At 37.5% G+C, this 15,092-nt stretch overlaps 1 protein-coding gene across 1 annotated transcript in view; it reads left to right on the top strand.

The window, feature by feature from the left end:
* The window catches only part of ASPH (aspartate beta-hydroxylase), a 216,926-nt gene that overhangs the window by 50,717 nt on the left and 151,117 nt on the right, over positions 1 to 15,092 (top strand). Inside the window, exon 5 of the mRNA XM_007471474.1 lies at positions 13,957 to 14,049. Coding sequence (XP_007471536.1) covers positions 13,957 to 14,049 — 93 coding nt within the window. The remainder of the gene's footprint in view (positions 1 to 13,956; positions 14,050 to 15,092) is intronic.

Genomic DNA, 15,092 nt, shown 5'->3' with positions numbered 1-15,092 from the left:
AGCAGGAATATGTGTGAAAGGGCTTAGGGGCTTTCTTGGGACACTTCAGACCTTAGTTGTAGGGTGACAGGTTGTGCATGGTGCTGCCTCCACAGGGGATGAGCAGAAATCACCCTACCTCCTACCCTGGTGTCCCCAGGAAATGGATTGGCAACCTAGAATGCCACTTTGGAAAGTTTGCTGATACGTGAGTGTAAAATAACATTTATGTGACCAGGAGATAGACTTGGGAACATCAGTTGGTTGGGATGCTAAGTACAGGCTGGTTGGAAAAAGTGTATGGCGAGGTATATGGTACTGATATTTGTTAGAAGGTTAAAAATAAACACATTATCAGAGCTTTCATTTGCCTAGAGAAGAAATAGAAAGCCTTTGCAGAGCTTTTAGATGAAGAGTAAAAAAGTTAGTATATACCTCCATAATAGTATAATTCTTATTTATGTAATTTTTTATAAAGAAAATTTGAAACTATGGGAGAAAAGCCATGATTATTCAGACAGTAAAGAGTAAAATTCTATCAAAATATGCTATCCTTTTTTTGAGTGGCAGTGATGATTGAGTAGGGAAATAAGGTCCCCAGGTCCTTTCACCCCTGGTGTTTGTAATTGACCATCTGTGTCCAAGCAGAAGCCCACTGACATCCAGGTACCACTGAGAGGGAAATGCCATTTCCTGTGGTAATCAGACATCTCTAAAGCCAACAATTCTTTCAGACCTAAGGCAGGTTGTGAAGTTGATTAAATCAATGATGTTTTTAAAATGCATTTTTCGGTTATAGGTAGTGAAAGTAAGGTTCTAAAATGACATATGAATGATAGATATTTGTATGTTGCAGGAGTGTATTTTTTTTAATGGTGAATTTAAGTAAATTTTTTTAATAGTTACATCAATTTAAACTATTTTATAGATACTTATTTTTTAATTACCTAATATTTTCTGTTTGTAACATATTTTCATCTTGTAAACACCAACAGAAGGACCTGGTGGTGTAGTCAAGAGAAAAACCAAGGCTAAAGGTATTTTCTATTTTTCAAATTAGCCTTGAGTGAATCAAGTTTAATGCTTGAAAATGCATGACAGTTTATAGATAATGTTTTGTAGATGCAGCTACTAATGCTAAACATTATTGCTTTTTGGTTTTGGGTGCACCTTTCGTTGTAAATAGTTTTATCAAGGTTTCATTAAAGAGTTTTCTGCCTTGGGCCCATAATTTTAAGTAATTTCCTTTTTCAGATTATCAAAACCTCAGAACAGTCTTTAAACTACACATTAAATACACATCCTATCTACCTTCTAAAACCTTTCTTTAGTCTAAATTTTTTAGGTACTGTCGGAAATAAAGATGAGTTCGTCAATGATTGATTTCCTTTTTCCTTTTTCCAAAAGCTATGATGATGCTGTCTTAGAGCACAATAAAAGCTAGTGGGACCAAAATTGTAGTTTTCAGTAAAATGAAAACTTAGATTTCATTATGCCGGTATAGAATTTGCTGTGTTTGATATTTTGACTCATTAAAAATTATTACAGCTGTCAACCATTCTGTATAGGCTAACAGCTTATTATTGCAGCCCTATTTTATATTCCTTTGGTTTTTCTTGTTCACTTGTAAAGATTCCTGTCCTTTAGGGAGAGGGGCATGGGGAAAGTGCATGTTTTTCTTTATAAACTTGTAATACTCTTTTGTGTTCAAGTGCTTGGCACATTGTATGTAGTTTGATTTTGGTGAAACATAAACAGGTGAGACTTTTACTATGTGATGTACAGGGTTTTGTGATTTGTATTTTAACCTTAAGATTAGGAAATTTTAGTGTTTTAACTTTGATATCCCGCCTGAATAATTTCCGGGAAGAAAAACAGAATTTTTACCATTTTATTCTTATTTGAGCGATTATGAAATAAATGGCCAATAAAGTATAATTTGACTCCTTGATCTAGAGAGGCAAATTCAACATTAAAGATTTAATATTTTAAAAACTGTGCAGAGTAACACGTGCCAGCACTGCACCAGCGTTCTGCTCTCGCAGTGTTGCTTATCTGTGTTACTCTGAACGACGTTGAAGAAGGGTGAGGACCTTGAGGACGGCTGATGATTTATGAATTCTATCCTGTATTGTTACAAGGTTTTAATGAAATTGTCAGGGAGAATCGAATAACATTTTGTACTCTCTGAGTTTTACATGATTCTGATGGGCAGAAACATCTTCCACGTTTTACTACATTAAAGAAATCTCTCTCTTTTTTGTTTCTGCTTAAATGCTACATTATACAGTGAACACCTTGCTTCTCTTATGATTTCTTAATGAGGAGTCAAGAAGGTGAAATTCAGAGCTTTTGCTGTAGCAGCACTGTTCAACTTTGTTTAAAGCAGGTTGAAAGCAGCACCTCACGTGAGATTTGGAATCACCTGTATATTCCGTTTAATTGTTCTGTCTTCTGTGAGCATGGACAGCATAGATGTTGGCTTGGGGTGGCTCTACGTAAAATAACGGGAAATATACTTAAAGGAATACTGACTTCATAATGTTGAATAGAAGCAGAAAAGAAGTTCTCCTTGTCGTCTTAGACACTGTAGATAACAAACTTAAAATTTTGTACTCATATGGAAATTGTATTTTTCTAAACTAAGAAAATTAAATGGTATTTAACTTTTCATTTGTGCATTATATTTGTTTCCAAGGAATGCAAGCACAGATATTTTAAGGACATACTTTTTTTGTTAGAGCTAAAGACTTTTAAATTATCTTTGTACAAATACTTGCAAGCTATGGAAAATTTGTTCCCACGTTGTCAGTGTTCCTTTAATTATGTTGTCATAGCTGTGATATGGGAGTTGTTAACACTCTGTGTAAAGTGCTGCCTTTATGGCTGGACTCATTTTATTAATATTGCATGTTAACCTTGTTTTGAGGCAAATCATACTATATTGCCAGCTGGGAAAATGATGGCAAGTTTCTAGCATTTCTTTTATAGCTGATACTTTATAGAGGTTTGCAGCTCTTTTTAGCCAATTTAAAACTAGTGGATGAAAGTCACTTTTTGAATGACCATTTCCTGTGTGTGGGGAGATAGAAAAAAAGACAACACGTTTGCACTAAGTTGCTGTCTACGAATTAAGAGATGACTTTCAATAAACATTTTTCCCTTTAATTGGAAACCGGAAAGTTAAAGAACTCCCTACAGAAGAGCAGAAGAAAGACAGAGAGAAGCTCCAGCCAAGGGGGGAGAGCAAGCGAGGAGAGAGAAAAGGGGGCAGGAAAGAAAAGGTGGAGGACCGGAAGGAGAAGAAAACTGCGGATTCAGTTGTCTCCAGGAAAGAGTCTCCTAGGGTTAAAAAGGACAAAGGCAGGGAGAAAGCGGGACTAGGTAAAGGTACTAAAGCCAAGGAAAATAGGAAAAAATCATCGAGTATCAAGGATATTTCTGGTAAAGTGGCACCCAAAGACAAAGATGTTAGAAAAGAAGGGAGAAGTTCTGCCAGACAGGCACACTTAGCAAAGGGCAGCAGCCAGAAGAGAAAGAACTGAAGCTGCAGCAGCATCCCGGGAAATGGTAACATTCTTCACCGTGATTTGCTGCTTGAGGGCGTAGAAAACTTGGTTTTGCTCCGGTTGGGGAAGATGTGTCATTTAGCCATTGACTATATTTATTGGTGCTCAGCCAAGTAAATTCTTTGAAATTGAGGTACCTGTCTCATGCTTCGAAATTTAACAGATGAAGCTTTAAAGAAATATGTAATAAAAATATGATGTAATAACGTCTGTTTTTATCAACTTATTGATCGTGTATCAGGTAAATGTATATGTGTAATATGAATTGTAATGATTTATTAATACAGAATATTTTCACTGGAGTTCAGCAAGAATATTAAAATGTTAAATGGTATTAATGTGCAGAGCGCTTTGTACGTTTCAGGAATGATAAATACTCAGGAGGTTACCTTCTTCTCTGTTAGCTGTTGTCTTTCTTCCCTCCTTCGCCTTCCTGCTTTCCTGCTTCCCATTCTTCAACTACCCTTTTCCTTCTCCGCTTCCTCTCTCCATCCCCTTTTCCTTCCCCCAGCTCTTCCCAGGGCATCTCCTCGGGCTCTTGGGAAGTTGCCTGCGTGTCTCCCTCCCCAGGCCCGGCCAGCACCATCCCCCTCCCCCCGCCCCCCTCTCAGGGGGCTGCTCCTTCCTCAGGCTCTTCCCCATTCAACTCCTTTTCATCTCTCCTCCTGGTCTTTTACCATCTCCATTACCTCCTTTTTCACCCCCCTGTGCTGCCTCACTCCTCACCCCTCCTCACCCTGCCTCTCCCGCTCCAACCACCCCTCCCCCCACCTTCTCCTGTTGCCCAGTAAATACTTATTGTTCACTGTGTTCTGAGAATTTTAGAAACAGTCCTGGATAAAAGAGAGAATTTTATGTAGGAGAACAATTTTAGAATGCTTATTTGTGACATCTTTACAGACTCAGTAGTTATAGAAAGGCTTTGGTTATTTCAAATTAGTATATACTTTCATTTTATATCACAATTTTTCAGTTATATTGGTGGAGTGGCATATATGTTTCATATTTGATTGTATCATACTTGTTTACCGTTTCTAAGGAGTTGCAAATTTGAGATCAAAATTGAGTTCAGAAAACATTTAATAAAATGAAATTTCTATAAGAAATACATTTCTACAAATGGTCTGTGCTGTTCTACATGAAGTCTTAATTCTGTAACCGTGACTGCTGGTGAAATCAGTTACTGAATTTGAGAAGAATAATGTGATTTGTTGTAACTGAATCGTAAACACTGCCCCAAAATTTTTATTTTATTTTAAAAATAATTGTTCACCTTTTTCTTTGAAGAGCCTTTAAAAACAGAGATTTTGGCCCAATTAAAGATATTTCAAATCAGAAATGAGTAAGCGTTAAGTGCAAAATTTTCTAAAAGTATTGTGTTTTTTGTTTTTTTTAATATGCTGGCACCTTTTACTGCTTAAAATCAAACACCTGTACATTTAGTTGACAAAAATTCCAACAGACATAATAAAATTATCCAGCAAGGGGGCAGGCCTAGAGAATATCTAGTCTAATATCTCTAATCCAATCCTATCATTCTGTTGTTTAAAAACTGAGTCCCAAAGAAATTGTCACATGGGTTAACTTGGGGCTTCCTATGTTGATCAGTCTGGATTTTACTATTCTTATAGTTTGATTATAGGAGCACAGTAAACCACAGTGAATTTTATGGCTCATTTGGTGGCAAATACAGGGGCACTGGCTTGAGGTGAGTAGATCCCAAGTACAGACCTGTAATCAGCTGTTTCTTCCTAGCTCTCTTCTCAAGTCTTAACCCTGCTGATTTCTACTTGACTTTATTCTATATGGAGGTGCTACCACTTGATGAGGACGGGGGCCCTCCGGGGGCCCCAGGCACATTTTTCTAGTTTAGCCATCCTTATATGCAGTTTTCTGGGCTGGCCCTGGGAGAAAAGTCCTGGGAGATTTGGGCTGTCCTGGTTAGGCCTGGAAGCATCTGTGACCATTCCTGTAGTCGGGGACAGGCTGGGTCCTGTGCACAAAGCTTTGGGTGTGGATTGAGGGGTTCCCTGTCAAACCACATGAAATGATTCCTGCAGGAGAGAGTTTCTGGGAGAAGAGGAGGGAGACTCTGAGAACTGGACAGAACGAGAAGCAAAACTGTATCCACCGACCACATAAAATTACAGTCTTTAAAAAATATATCCTGATGTTAGGTCTTGCTGAGATAAATAGATTGAGTTTTTAAATTTATGTATCAAATTTTAAGTGTTAATTTCTGTACAGCTGACTTTTTTTTCCCCTCCCTTGTAGAGAAGGGCAGCAAATTATAATGACCTTTACTGAGGGCACTCTAATAATTTTTACCTTGGTTTTTGAAGGACAGTCAGTGGCTGTGGGGCATAAAGTACATAAATGCTAAATTCTAAGAAATTAGTGAAAAAAACTTAGACTAACCCTAATCAGCGTAAGCATATAAACATTATCTGTTGCTATTTAATAAAGCACCTGGAAATATTTTAGTTCTATCGTTGAGTTTCCCTTTGAATAGCAACTCAAGAATTGAGTTGAAACTCCTGTCCTAAAATATTAAAAGTATTTCAAGAGCTCTTGAGAACTGGGAATTGGCTTACTTTCTTTTTTTTCTTTCCTTCCATTTTCTTCAGTAAATAAAGGTTTCAAGTGAATTTTATTGAAGTTGAGGTGACACTTTACTCAGATGCATTGGCCCTTACTGTTCACCTAAAAAACTTAGTGGAAATATGCTTTGGGTCATGATTAATGGGTTAAAATTATGCTTGCTTTCTCAGTTTTACTTTTTTATTCGGTATATAGTTATTTCTATATTCTGCTGCTTCATATTGTTATGTAAGGATCATTAAAACCAGAAAGGTCACCTTTTTGAGATGTCAGCTGAAAACAGCGACAAAAATTATATAACTTGAGGTAGTTGGGAGTCAGAAAAAGTCCTGAAAAGTGAAAATTAAATACTGAGTATAAATGTATTTTGTTATATCACTAACATTACTTAAGCTACACTAAGAGATGATGCATAGAATTCTAAAAAATGACATTCTTGGCATAATTTTCCTTTGTATGGTAACATTTCCCACAGTGAGTAGCAGTCATCATAAAGACGGTCAGTTTTACAAAAATATTTGAGAGCTTATGAGTTTTTCCAGGAATCTGTTATCCTGTAGTGTTCAGAATACTTTCTTTGGAAGAACTTTATAATCATTGATATTTTTCCTTCAGTTGTGATGTGTAATTTCTGTGTTTCATTGGTTAATGGCTTTGTGTGTGAATTTCAGTTATTTCTCAGATCTCTTGTAATCAACTATTTGCAATCTTATTTTTTTCAAGATTTTCAGTTTTACTTTATGGATGATTTGCATTGTGTATAGGCGGTCCCACAGCATTTCCAAATGAGGGAGAGACTGGTAAAGAAATTGACATAAATCTCTTAGCATGAAAGTTTGAATTAATCCTGGGGAATTAATTCTGCCAGAGATTGGCTCATAGAGAGTATTTTGTAGTGTTATGGCCTGTGTAGCCATCCAACTTTGTAACTTCAGAGGTTCTCATAATGATTACTTGGATAATAAGGACTCCCTGTATATACTTCCATTAGAAAACAAAGAAAGATAGCGAACAAGTATGATTTTAAATGTTAATGGTTTGGGAATTCCCTGGCGGTCCAGTGGTTAGGACTCTGTGCTTCACTGCAGGGGGCACGGGCTCCATCCCTGGATGGGGAAGTGAGGTCCCACATGCCGCACGGCCAAAGGAAACAAATTATTTTTGGTGATTTAAGTTAACTGTAAATGTCATTTTCCATGAAATGGGTCTGCTGATTTAGTCTGTGTCTCCAGACTTTTATTCCTTTCTCCTGTGTCTTCCGCTGTTCCTTCTGTTAATGCCCATTGGTAACAATTCTCCAAATCGGTTACTCAGTTCACTATAAAATGCATCTTGGAAATGCTGGTTTTCCTCTCCTTTCCCTCAAGGTGGTTGTGCATGAGTGGCTGGTACATTGTTAGCACTCGTGCTTCCCTTTCTTTTGTCAGAATAATGGTAATAATTCCACCAAGTTGTTTCAGTCAGTTGTTAAAAGTTTGGAAGCACTGTGGCTATGATTCCCATTTCTTTTATCAACAGATTGTGAGACAAATAGTTAAGTTCTTTATTCTTTGTAACTAATGTATCATTGTAAAATGGGTGTACTGGGTCCTACTTTGTTTTACTGAGATCATTGAGCGGGCAAATAAAAGTAATTCTAAATGTTACATATGTATAAAACTGCAAGAATGCTTAGTTATTTAAAGGATGCTGCTACAATGTGAAATGTAAAGGCTAGAAAAAAGTTATGAAGAAATAGAGTGTAGACTTAAGTATATGGTATAACTGAGAAATTTCATACCCAGTCTAAGTGTGAAAAACTTATTTATAAGTTTGCTTTGTACCCAGAACACATTTTTCCATAGAAGCGATTTTATGGTCTTTAGAGGTTTTCTATCCAGTCCACAAAAACCTATTCAATTCCTAATATCCAGTTCTGCAAGTCTCGGTGTGACTATGTTTCTATGGAAAAAGCATGCATCATTCTTCCTCAGGATATTAGGAACACGTTTAGATTTACTTCTAAGTATTTTCCAGAATTCTTTTGGTTATATGTGTGAATCCATTCCAATTAGCTTACGTGGACCACAAACACTGATTGGCTCACATGACCGTAAAGCCCAGGGGTAGTTGTGGTTTTTGTCTTTTGGTTATGCTAGCTCTGGGTGCTCAGACAGTGGTCTGGACCTCTCTCTCCATCTTTGGACTCTCCCAGGAGGTGGCCTTCCTTCTCAGGCAGCCTGGAGTCCCCCGTGCTCATCTTTATTCTTAATTCTTACAGAATGGGGGATGGGGTAACCAAGCTGTGACTGCAAGACCAAGGGCATGCGAGTGCTACCCTTAAAACTGGGATGATGGAGAACCAGTCCCTCAACGAAATTAGTGCGCTTTTACCGGGAGAAGGGGGGCTAGGTGCAGGGCAGGCCACACGGTGAATATTTATACCCTGTATTTCATCCGCACCAAAGGCAGGCACTTTCTGGAACTGTTTTCCCCTTCTCTCCTCCTCACCCGATGCCTCCTGCTGCCGCCCAGATATGAAGGGTTGAATGGGATGAGCCTGAATGGGTATCTCAGAGTTAGAGCCCTGGGAATAGAGAGAACTCATCCCAACCCTTGGTCAACAATAACTTTAGACAGTTAGAGGAATGTAAGAGAATATTGCCATTTGATAAATACTGCCATTTAGTTATCAGGTGAGTTAGGTTTATTTTGTTAAGCTCTTTACATTTTCCCTTGGTTCTGTCTAAAGAGAAAGTGTTTGTTCTTAGGAAACTGAAGGGTGAGTATTACATAGCAGACCCAGAAGGCTTATTCTCATGCAAATCTTGTTTGGGGTACTTGGAAAAAATCCTCAGCAACAATCTTTAGTGTCAGGCCCTACCTTCTCCATTTGCCTGAGGATAAAACCACATGAACTAGATGTTTATTACTGGTTTGGGATGTCATTTTTACAGAGAAATCAATTTCTGCAAAAGCTTCCATTTTCTAAGCCCTACAGAGCAGAAAATCATCTATTTTTCTTTGTTCTCATTTCATACCTCATTTGATTTCACTTCATGCATGTATTTATCACTCTTTATTAGCATCTATACATCGTAGAGGTCTGTCACTTACTTCTTCCTTGCCTCAAATATTTCTTCTCTAAGAGATTAGAGGAAGGCATATACTTAAAGTTTCTGTGTTGTTTTCGATAATGAAATAAAGACCCACATGCTGTGTCATCTCTATTTCCCATTTATTGATTCATTGAAGAAATATTCAGAGTATCTGCAGTGTATAGGGGGCTGTTCTACGCCCTGCGGATACAGTCCCTACAATGAAATGCTCTGAGATAAACAGGGGATGGAGAAAAAATAAACTGGACTATTGCCTGTCCTGCCCGCTTCCCCTCTGCGTACAACACGCTCCCACTCTGTGGTGGGCTGGCTTCTGCCTCTCTTGCAGTATCCAGCTAAGTCATCACATCTGTCCTCACGATCTCTGATCCTCCCAGGTGGTTGGATTGTGTGCCTTGCAATTATCATGCTCTTCACTTTGCTTCATTCTGGGACTTTGTTATTAGACTATGATTTATGTCCAGTACCTATCATAGTAACTGACATTAACAGGCATTCAATGGATGTTTATTGAATGGTTAACATATAAAGTAGATAATTAAAATACATTTCAGGTCTGTATATACTGTTAGTAATATTAGAAAGGTGAAAAATGTTTAAAAAAAATTTTTAAGGAAAAACCCAGAAGCTTTTTCAGTAATTGTTTTAACCACCTTGTAAGTTGCCTTAAGCTTTGTTCATGTTGTTGTGTGTATGTGTGCAAGGCAGGTGGGAGGGAGAGGTAGATTTGTTTCTTTAGAAAAAATAAAGGAAAACATTAACTGATGGGGAAAATGTGTATTTTCTGGGTTTAAATTATCTCATTTAATTCTTAAAAGCCTTCTAGTGAGTTACTATTTTATCCGCTTTCCATACCTGTGGAGACCAAAGTTGTAGCAGTGGTAATGTGTGCAAGATGGGATTCAAGTGGAATTCAAAGGCAGTGCTCTTGGCTGATGTTCCTAAGCTCCTACACATGGTCTCCTGTTGTGAGATGTTAAACTGAGTCCACTCCAACCCCATCTTTGTGGAGTCCCTCCATTGGTCCTGAAACCAGGCTCTTAGGAATCTTTTTGGCAGTGTTTAATTCTTTTGAGATTTATGTCATCCTCTTCCTGAAGTCTGTCTGTCCACCTCGGGTCACGTGAAAATGATTTGAATCTGGAATGGCTCTTACTGTGTGTCAGGGAAGCTCTTATAGTTCCTGGCAGTAGGGCTGCTCTTGGGATACCTGCCAAGATTGTACCTGCTGATTATACAAGCCAAGAACAACAGCAAGGATTAGCATGGCCAATTAGTACGTGTGCCTTTGTGGTTTATTGATTTCCCAGAATGGGAAGAAAATCCACTTATTCTTTTCCGTTATGGTCAGGTGTAGTTGGGTAGTAGTGAATAAAGTAAGCTGATACTGGGCTAGAGTAATTGTATCAGGTAATTAAATTTGCTATGAATGGTTGATTTAAAGTGCTCATTTCATTTACTTTTTATAACTTACTCCATTTTTAAATTACAGTTGGAAGAAAATTTATATATTTATTAAATGTAAACATTAAAAAAAATTTTTCCTAATTTGTCTCATGTGCTCAAAGAGCTGAAAACAAGGTGTGTTTTAAGGGAACTAGTTGGTTTTCCAAATCATTCAGGAGCTGTCGTGGTTGGCGTGCAACGTTCGTTCAACCCTAGATAATTACTGTCAAACGGTCGTGGTCATCCTGCTGCTCTTGCCAGTTTAGGAACGGAAGTACGTTCTGGTTCTGACTATTAAACTGAAAGGGAAGAATGGTGAGAAGTTCCAGGAGGGATTTCCTCAAGCCCTAAGAGAAGCAGAACAAGAGGTGGTCCTTTGCTTCTGGACCTTATCTTGTCTGAAAGAGGAGCTTGCAGCTGGGAGAGCCCGGATTGCCACCCTGAAGACGAAGCCAGGGCTGAGAGCCAGCCAACCTGCTGTTAAATAATAAACTTCCTTCTTGCTCAAGCCAGTGTGAGTTGGTGTTTTGTTGTTTGCAGCCACATCAGCATCAGAACCGATACATTCATTTCATAACCTGATTTTGAAGATTTGTTTCAGAGCTGTATCCTTGCCATGTGTACCTCATAATAAATCCAATTTGAAAACCTTTCCTTTGCCTTATTTTATTTATTTTTCTTGTTTAATTTTTGTTTACTTTTTGCCTAAAATCTTGCATGAGACATGGATTTACCACTATTTTCTGGGGAATATTTCATGGATTCATGGATTAAAATTCTGTTACTTGGGTAACAGAAAAAATTTTGGAAACATCACAGTAAAAGCTTCCACATGGGTTATCAAAACAATAAGAATTATTCTAAAATGTGTTTTCGTTAAATATTAGGAAGTTTATAAGGGTCTGGGGAAAGAGATGTGTTAATGTGATCTTCAGCTTCTTTGAAGTTTACAAAGTATTTTTGCACTGATTTCACCTCTGGAAAATAGCTGTGACCAGGTATTAGTACATTTACAATTTAGCTGCTGCTTTGGACAGAAAAGAAAGCTATTCAATATTTGCTCTTGTTATGCGCTTTTGCTTTCTCTTGTTGTTTTTCACGTTTTACAATGTCAATTTTAGAGACAAATAACTCCCAGCTGATTTAGAGAAAGCTGTATATTAGGGGCATTGTGGGTCTGAATATTGATGTACTAGTTGTTTTCAAGCACTTTTAGGATCAAAATTTTTTTCAAATGAAACTTTTCTCAGAATCCAGTAAGAACGGGATTTTCAGGCAGCTTAAATCTTTGTTTGATGGGGGAATATTTAACTGCTTATTGAACCCATGGAGCACAGTTTTGAAAGCCTGCTACAGATGGGATTAGTGAAGAATGACCCTGTAATTTTTCATCCAAACTGAGATGCTTTTGAGAGTGAAGTCATTATACCAGGACAAAAGACAAACCAGACTGTCCGGGCAAATTAGGCTTGTGGTACTGAAATGGTGGATGCTGCTAGAACACAAATAGGCATCTCGTTGGTAAATGGTAGCAGGGAAATGGATGTGAGTCCGCCTTGCCTCCTCTACAGCCCTAAGCCTCGCTGGTGCAGCTATAGCCTTGGCCCTGCAGAGAGTCTGTAGCCCTTTAAAGAGCAGAGCAGTCACACACGGGGTGTGCTCAGCCCTTTTGCAGCAGTTTATTGAGCACCTGCTATGTACCAGGTGTTTTCTGAGATGCTGAGAGCACAAAGATAAATGACTTGATTCTGAAGACTCAAAGTTTAGCCTGTTCATTCAGCAAAACTTGGCCATAAGTCCATACCTGTTCCAGTAACAGTTAAGAGACGTAACCATGGCTTATTGAAGTGGAAAAGGGCATGGGAATTTACAGCCCTGAATTTGGAATTTGAAATGAGATGTTTTAATAAGCCTTCATCCCTTACCCCCATGCCCTGAAAGTGAACTACAGTTAGGATCTGTGCCTATTTGTGTATGCTTTCTCAGGAGTCTGTAGTTAGGAGTAGAACACGACTGTATGTATTGGTGTTTGTTTTCTAACGTGAGGTTTTTTGGGTAAGTCGTATCAGAAATAACTAACTAGAGGAAATATAAATGATGAGGTGGGATCCTGTGAATCTGTTTCAGTGTCTTTTTCGGATTTGGGAGAGGCTGGTGGGAGGGTGTTTTTGTCAGTGGGAGAAAAATGAAGAGATAAAGAAAAGGGAACAATAAGGAAAATATAAAGAACCAAAACAGAAGAGTAAGTGACATTGAAATGAGGATTTTTTCCAGACTGCAATAGTATATCTCCAATGAGTTGTGTAAAGCTGCTTAAGATTAGAAAAGACTTCTCAGTTCTGTCCTGACCTTTTCATTCCAGCTATTGACATGCAAACACATGCTCTTTAGTAGCTACTCTTGGTACAAGATTCTCAGGTGGGGTAGCAAAGAGCCCAGGGTTTGGTAAATGGAATTGTCAGGCTCATGGCGGTCTAATTTAGTTTTCTAAATAGTTGTATTTAATTGAGGATGTATTTTAATGTGCTACATATAAAATATCAAAGAACTAGCAGTATAATAGATTTTAGACCAGCATTGACTTTAAAAATCATCTTTCATGTTAATTTACCCTGATGTCTTATTTTCCTTAAGACAAAAAAGGAAAAACATAACTTTTTTCCGTATTTTTTATGGAATAATATTCCTCATAAATGTTACCTTTAGAAGATTGTACATAGTGACTTACGTATTATTTCCTCTCATATTTAACTATAGTTTTCAAGAATTATATATAAATCAAAATATGGAGTGCATGCAAATAACGGTAGAAGGTTCCAGAGTATCTTAATTGTCTTATTGCTGGATTCAGAGCCCAAGAGTTAGAAGTTAATTAGTCACTTACGAACACGAGAGGAGATTGAACTCATACTGAATTTCTTTTGGCAAGTTCAGATACGACTTTTTATTTTATTTTGCTTATTTTGGTGACTATATTTTAGAGATTGGTGAATATTCAAACAATGATTTATTATTATTTTTTAAATGAAAAGTTAATTTAGGCAAAGAGATGTTAAAGGCCCAGATGAAGTTAAAGAACAAACTTTTCCTACTTCAGTTTTTAAGCGTATCAACATTTTCATGTAATATAAAGTCTTGGAAACTTTGAATTACTGGCAGTATTGATGAAGTGTTTGGAAACATTATTTTACTTGGTTTAACATGTCAAAATTTTTTTAAAAAAGAAAGAAAACCTTAAGTTAACTTTGTGAATAAAAATGCAGGCTTTAAAGAAAGATCTGCTTCAAAGCCAACAGTCCCACCAGAAGAGGCTGAGCCGTACCCTTGGCTGGAGGATCAGGTTCTGGAGGGGCCAGGTAAGCTTTCCTCTAATTCTGACTGGATGCACCTCAGCTGCCAGGTATCCCAGGTAGCAGCTTCCACAGTCATGTTTTACCCATAATTTTGTTTCACAATGTTTGCAGAATAATGAAGTGCTTTCTCTTCTTGTCTTCTGAAATTTTATAGTGAACTCTATTCTTTTCTAGAAAAAGTTTATACAGGATCGTTTCAATTTTTGAGATCAAGAATCCAAGGCACAGAGGAGGTTTCTCCTTGTCTGAACATAGTTAGAAACATTGTGAGCTAAATGCTATGTTTCTTGATTCCAAGTCCAGGACTACTGTGCCGTATTACATTGAAAGTAAAATTACACACGTACTGTACACTAGTTTTGTCACATTATTTAATAGAGTAGGTCTACTGTGTTTCCAGTCTTTTTAATGAGTCTCCTGTCTACAACAAAAGACTTCTTACTTAGGCCTCTGTGTGATCCTCTGTGAAGCCTGTTTTATATCTGCATGAATTCATAGCTCATTTCAAGTATTTCCTCAGTCACTCAAGGGCCTGTGACCCATAGGATGAAAACTAAAGTCTCTTAATAAATTGGTAAATGAAATTTGGTTCCATTACTATCATTTCCTATTCGTGCTTAGATTTTTGTTGCAAAGTACTATTTAATTTCTGTACATTTTTCATTTACCCAGTAGTACTCAAAAATTTGGTTTCATTTTGCCACCTATTGGAAGTGTTAGGTATGACACTGCATATTTACTGGCAACTTTATTTGAGTCCAGATGGTATCAATACTTGGGCTGACTTTATCACTAGGTACTGGTGAATACTGTTTGATTTACCTTCCTTCCTTTTCATAAAAATCAATATGTTGCTCTTATTTTTTGTTCTTGCTCAAATAATCCCAGCAGAATTTCCTGTCTCTCTCCCATTCCTGTAGAATTGCTGTAATCATACCGTGGCTTCAGAGCAAGAGTGATTTTTTTCTTTCTTTTTTTTTAAAGTTTTATAATTTGAATGTATATTTGGATTTAGCACCTCAGTTTTACTTTGTACTAGATTAATC

Source organism: Lipotes vexillifer, unplaced genomic scaffold (genome assembly GCF_000442215.2).
Source record: "Lipotes vexillifer unplaced genomic scaffold, Lipotes_vexillifer_v1.1 scaffold165, whole genome shotgun sequence".
Classification (NCBI taxonomy): domain Eukaryota; kingdom Metazoa; phylum Chordata; class Mammalia; order Artiodactyla; family Lipotidae; genus Lipotes; species Lipotes vexillifer.
This window is presented reverse-complemented; position numbering and strand designations above follow the sequence as displayed.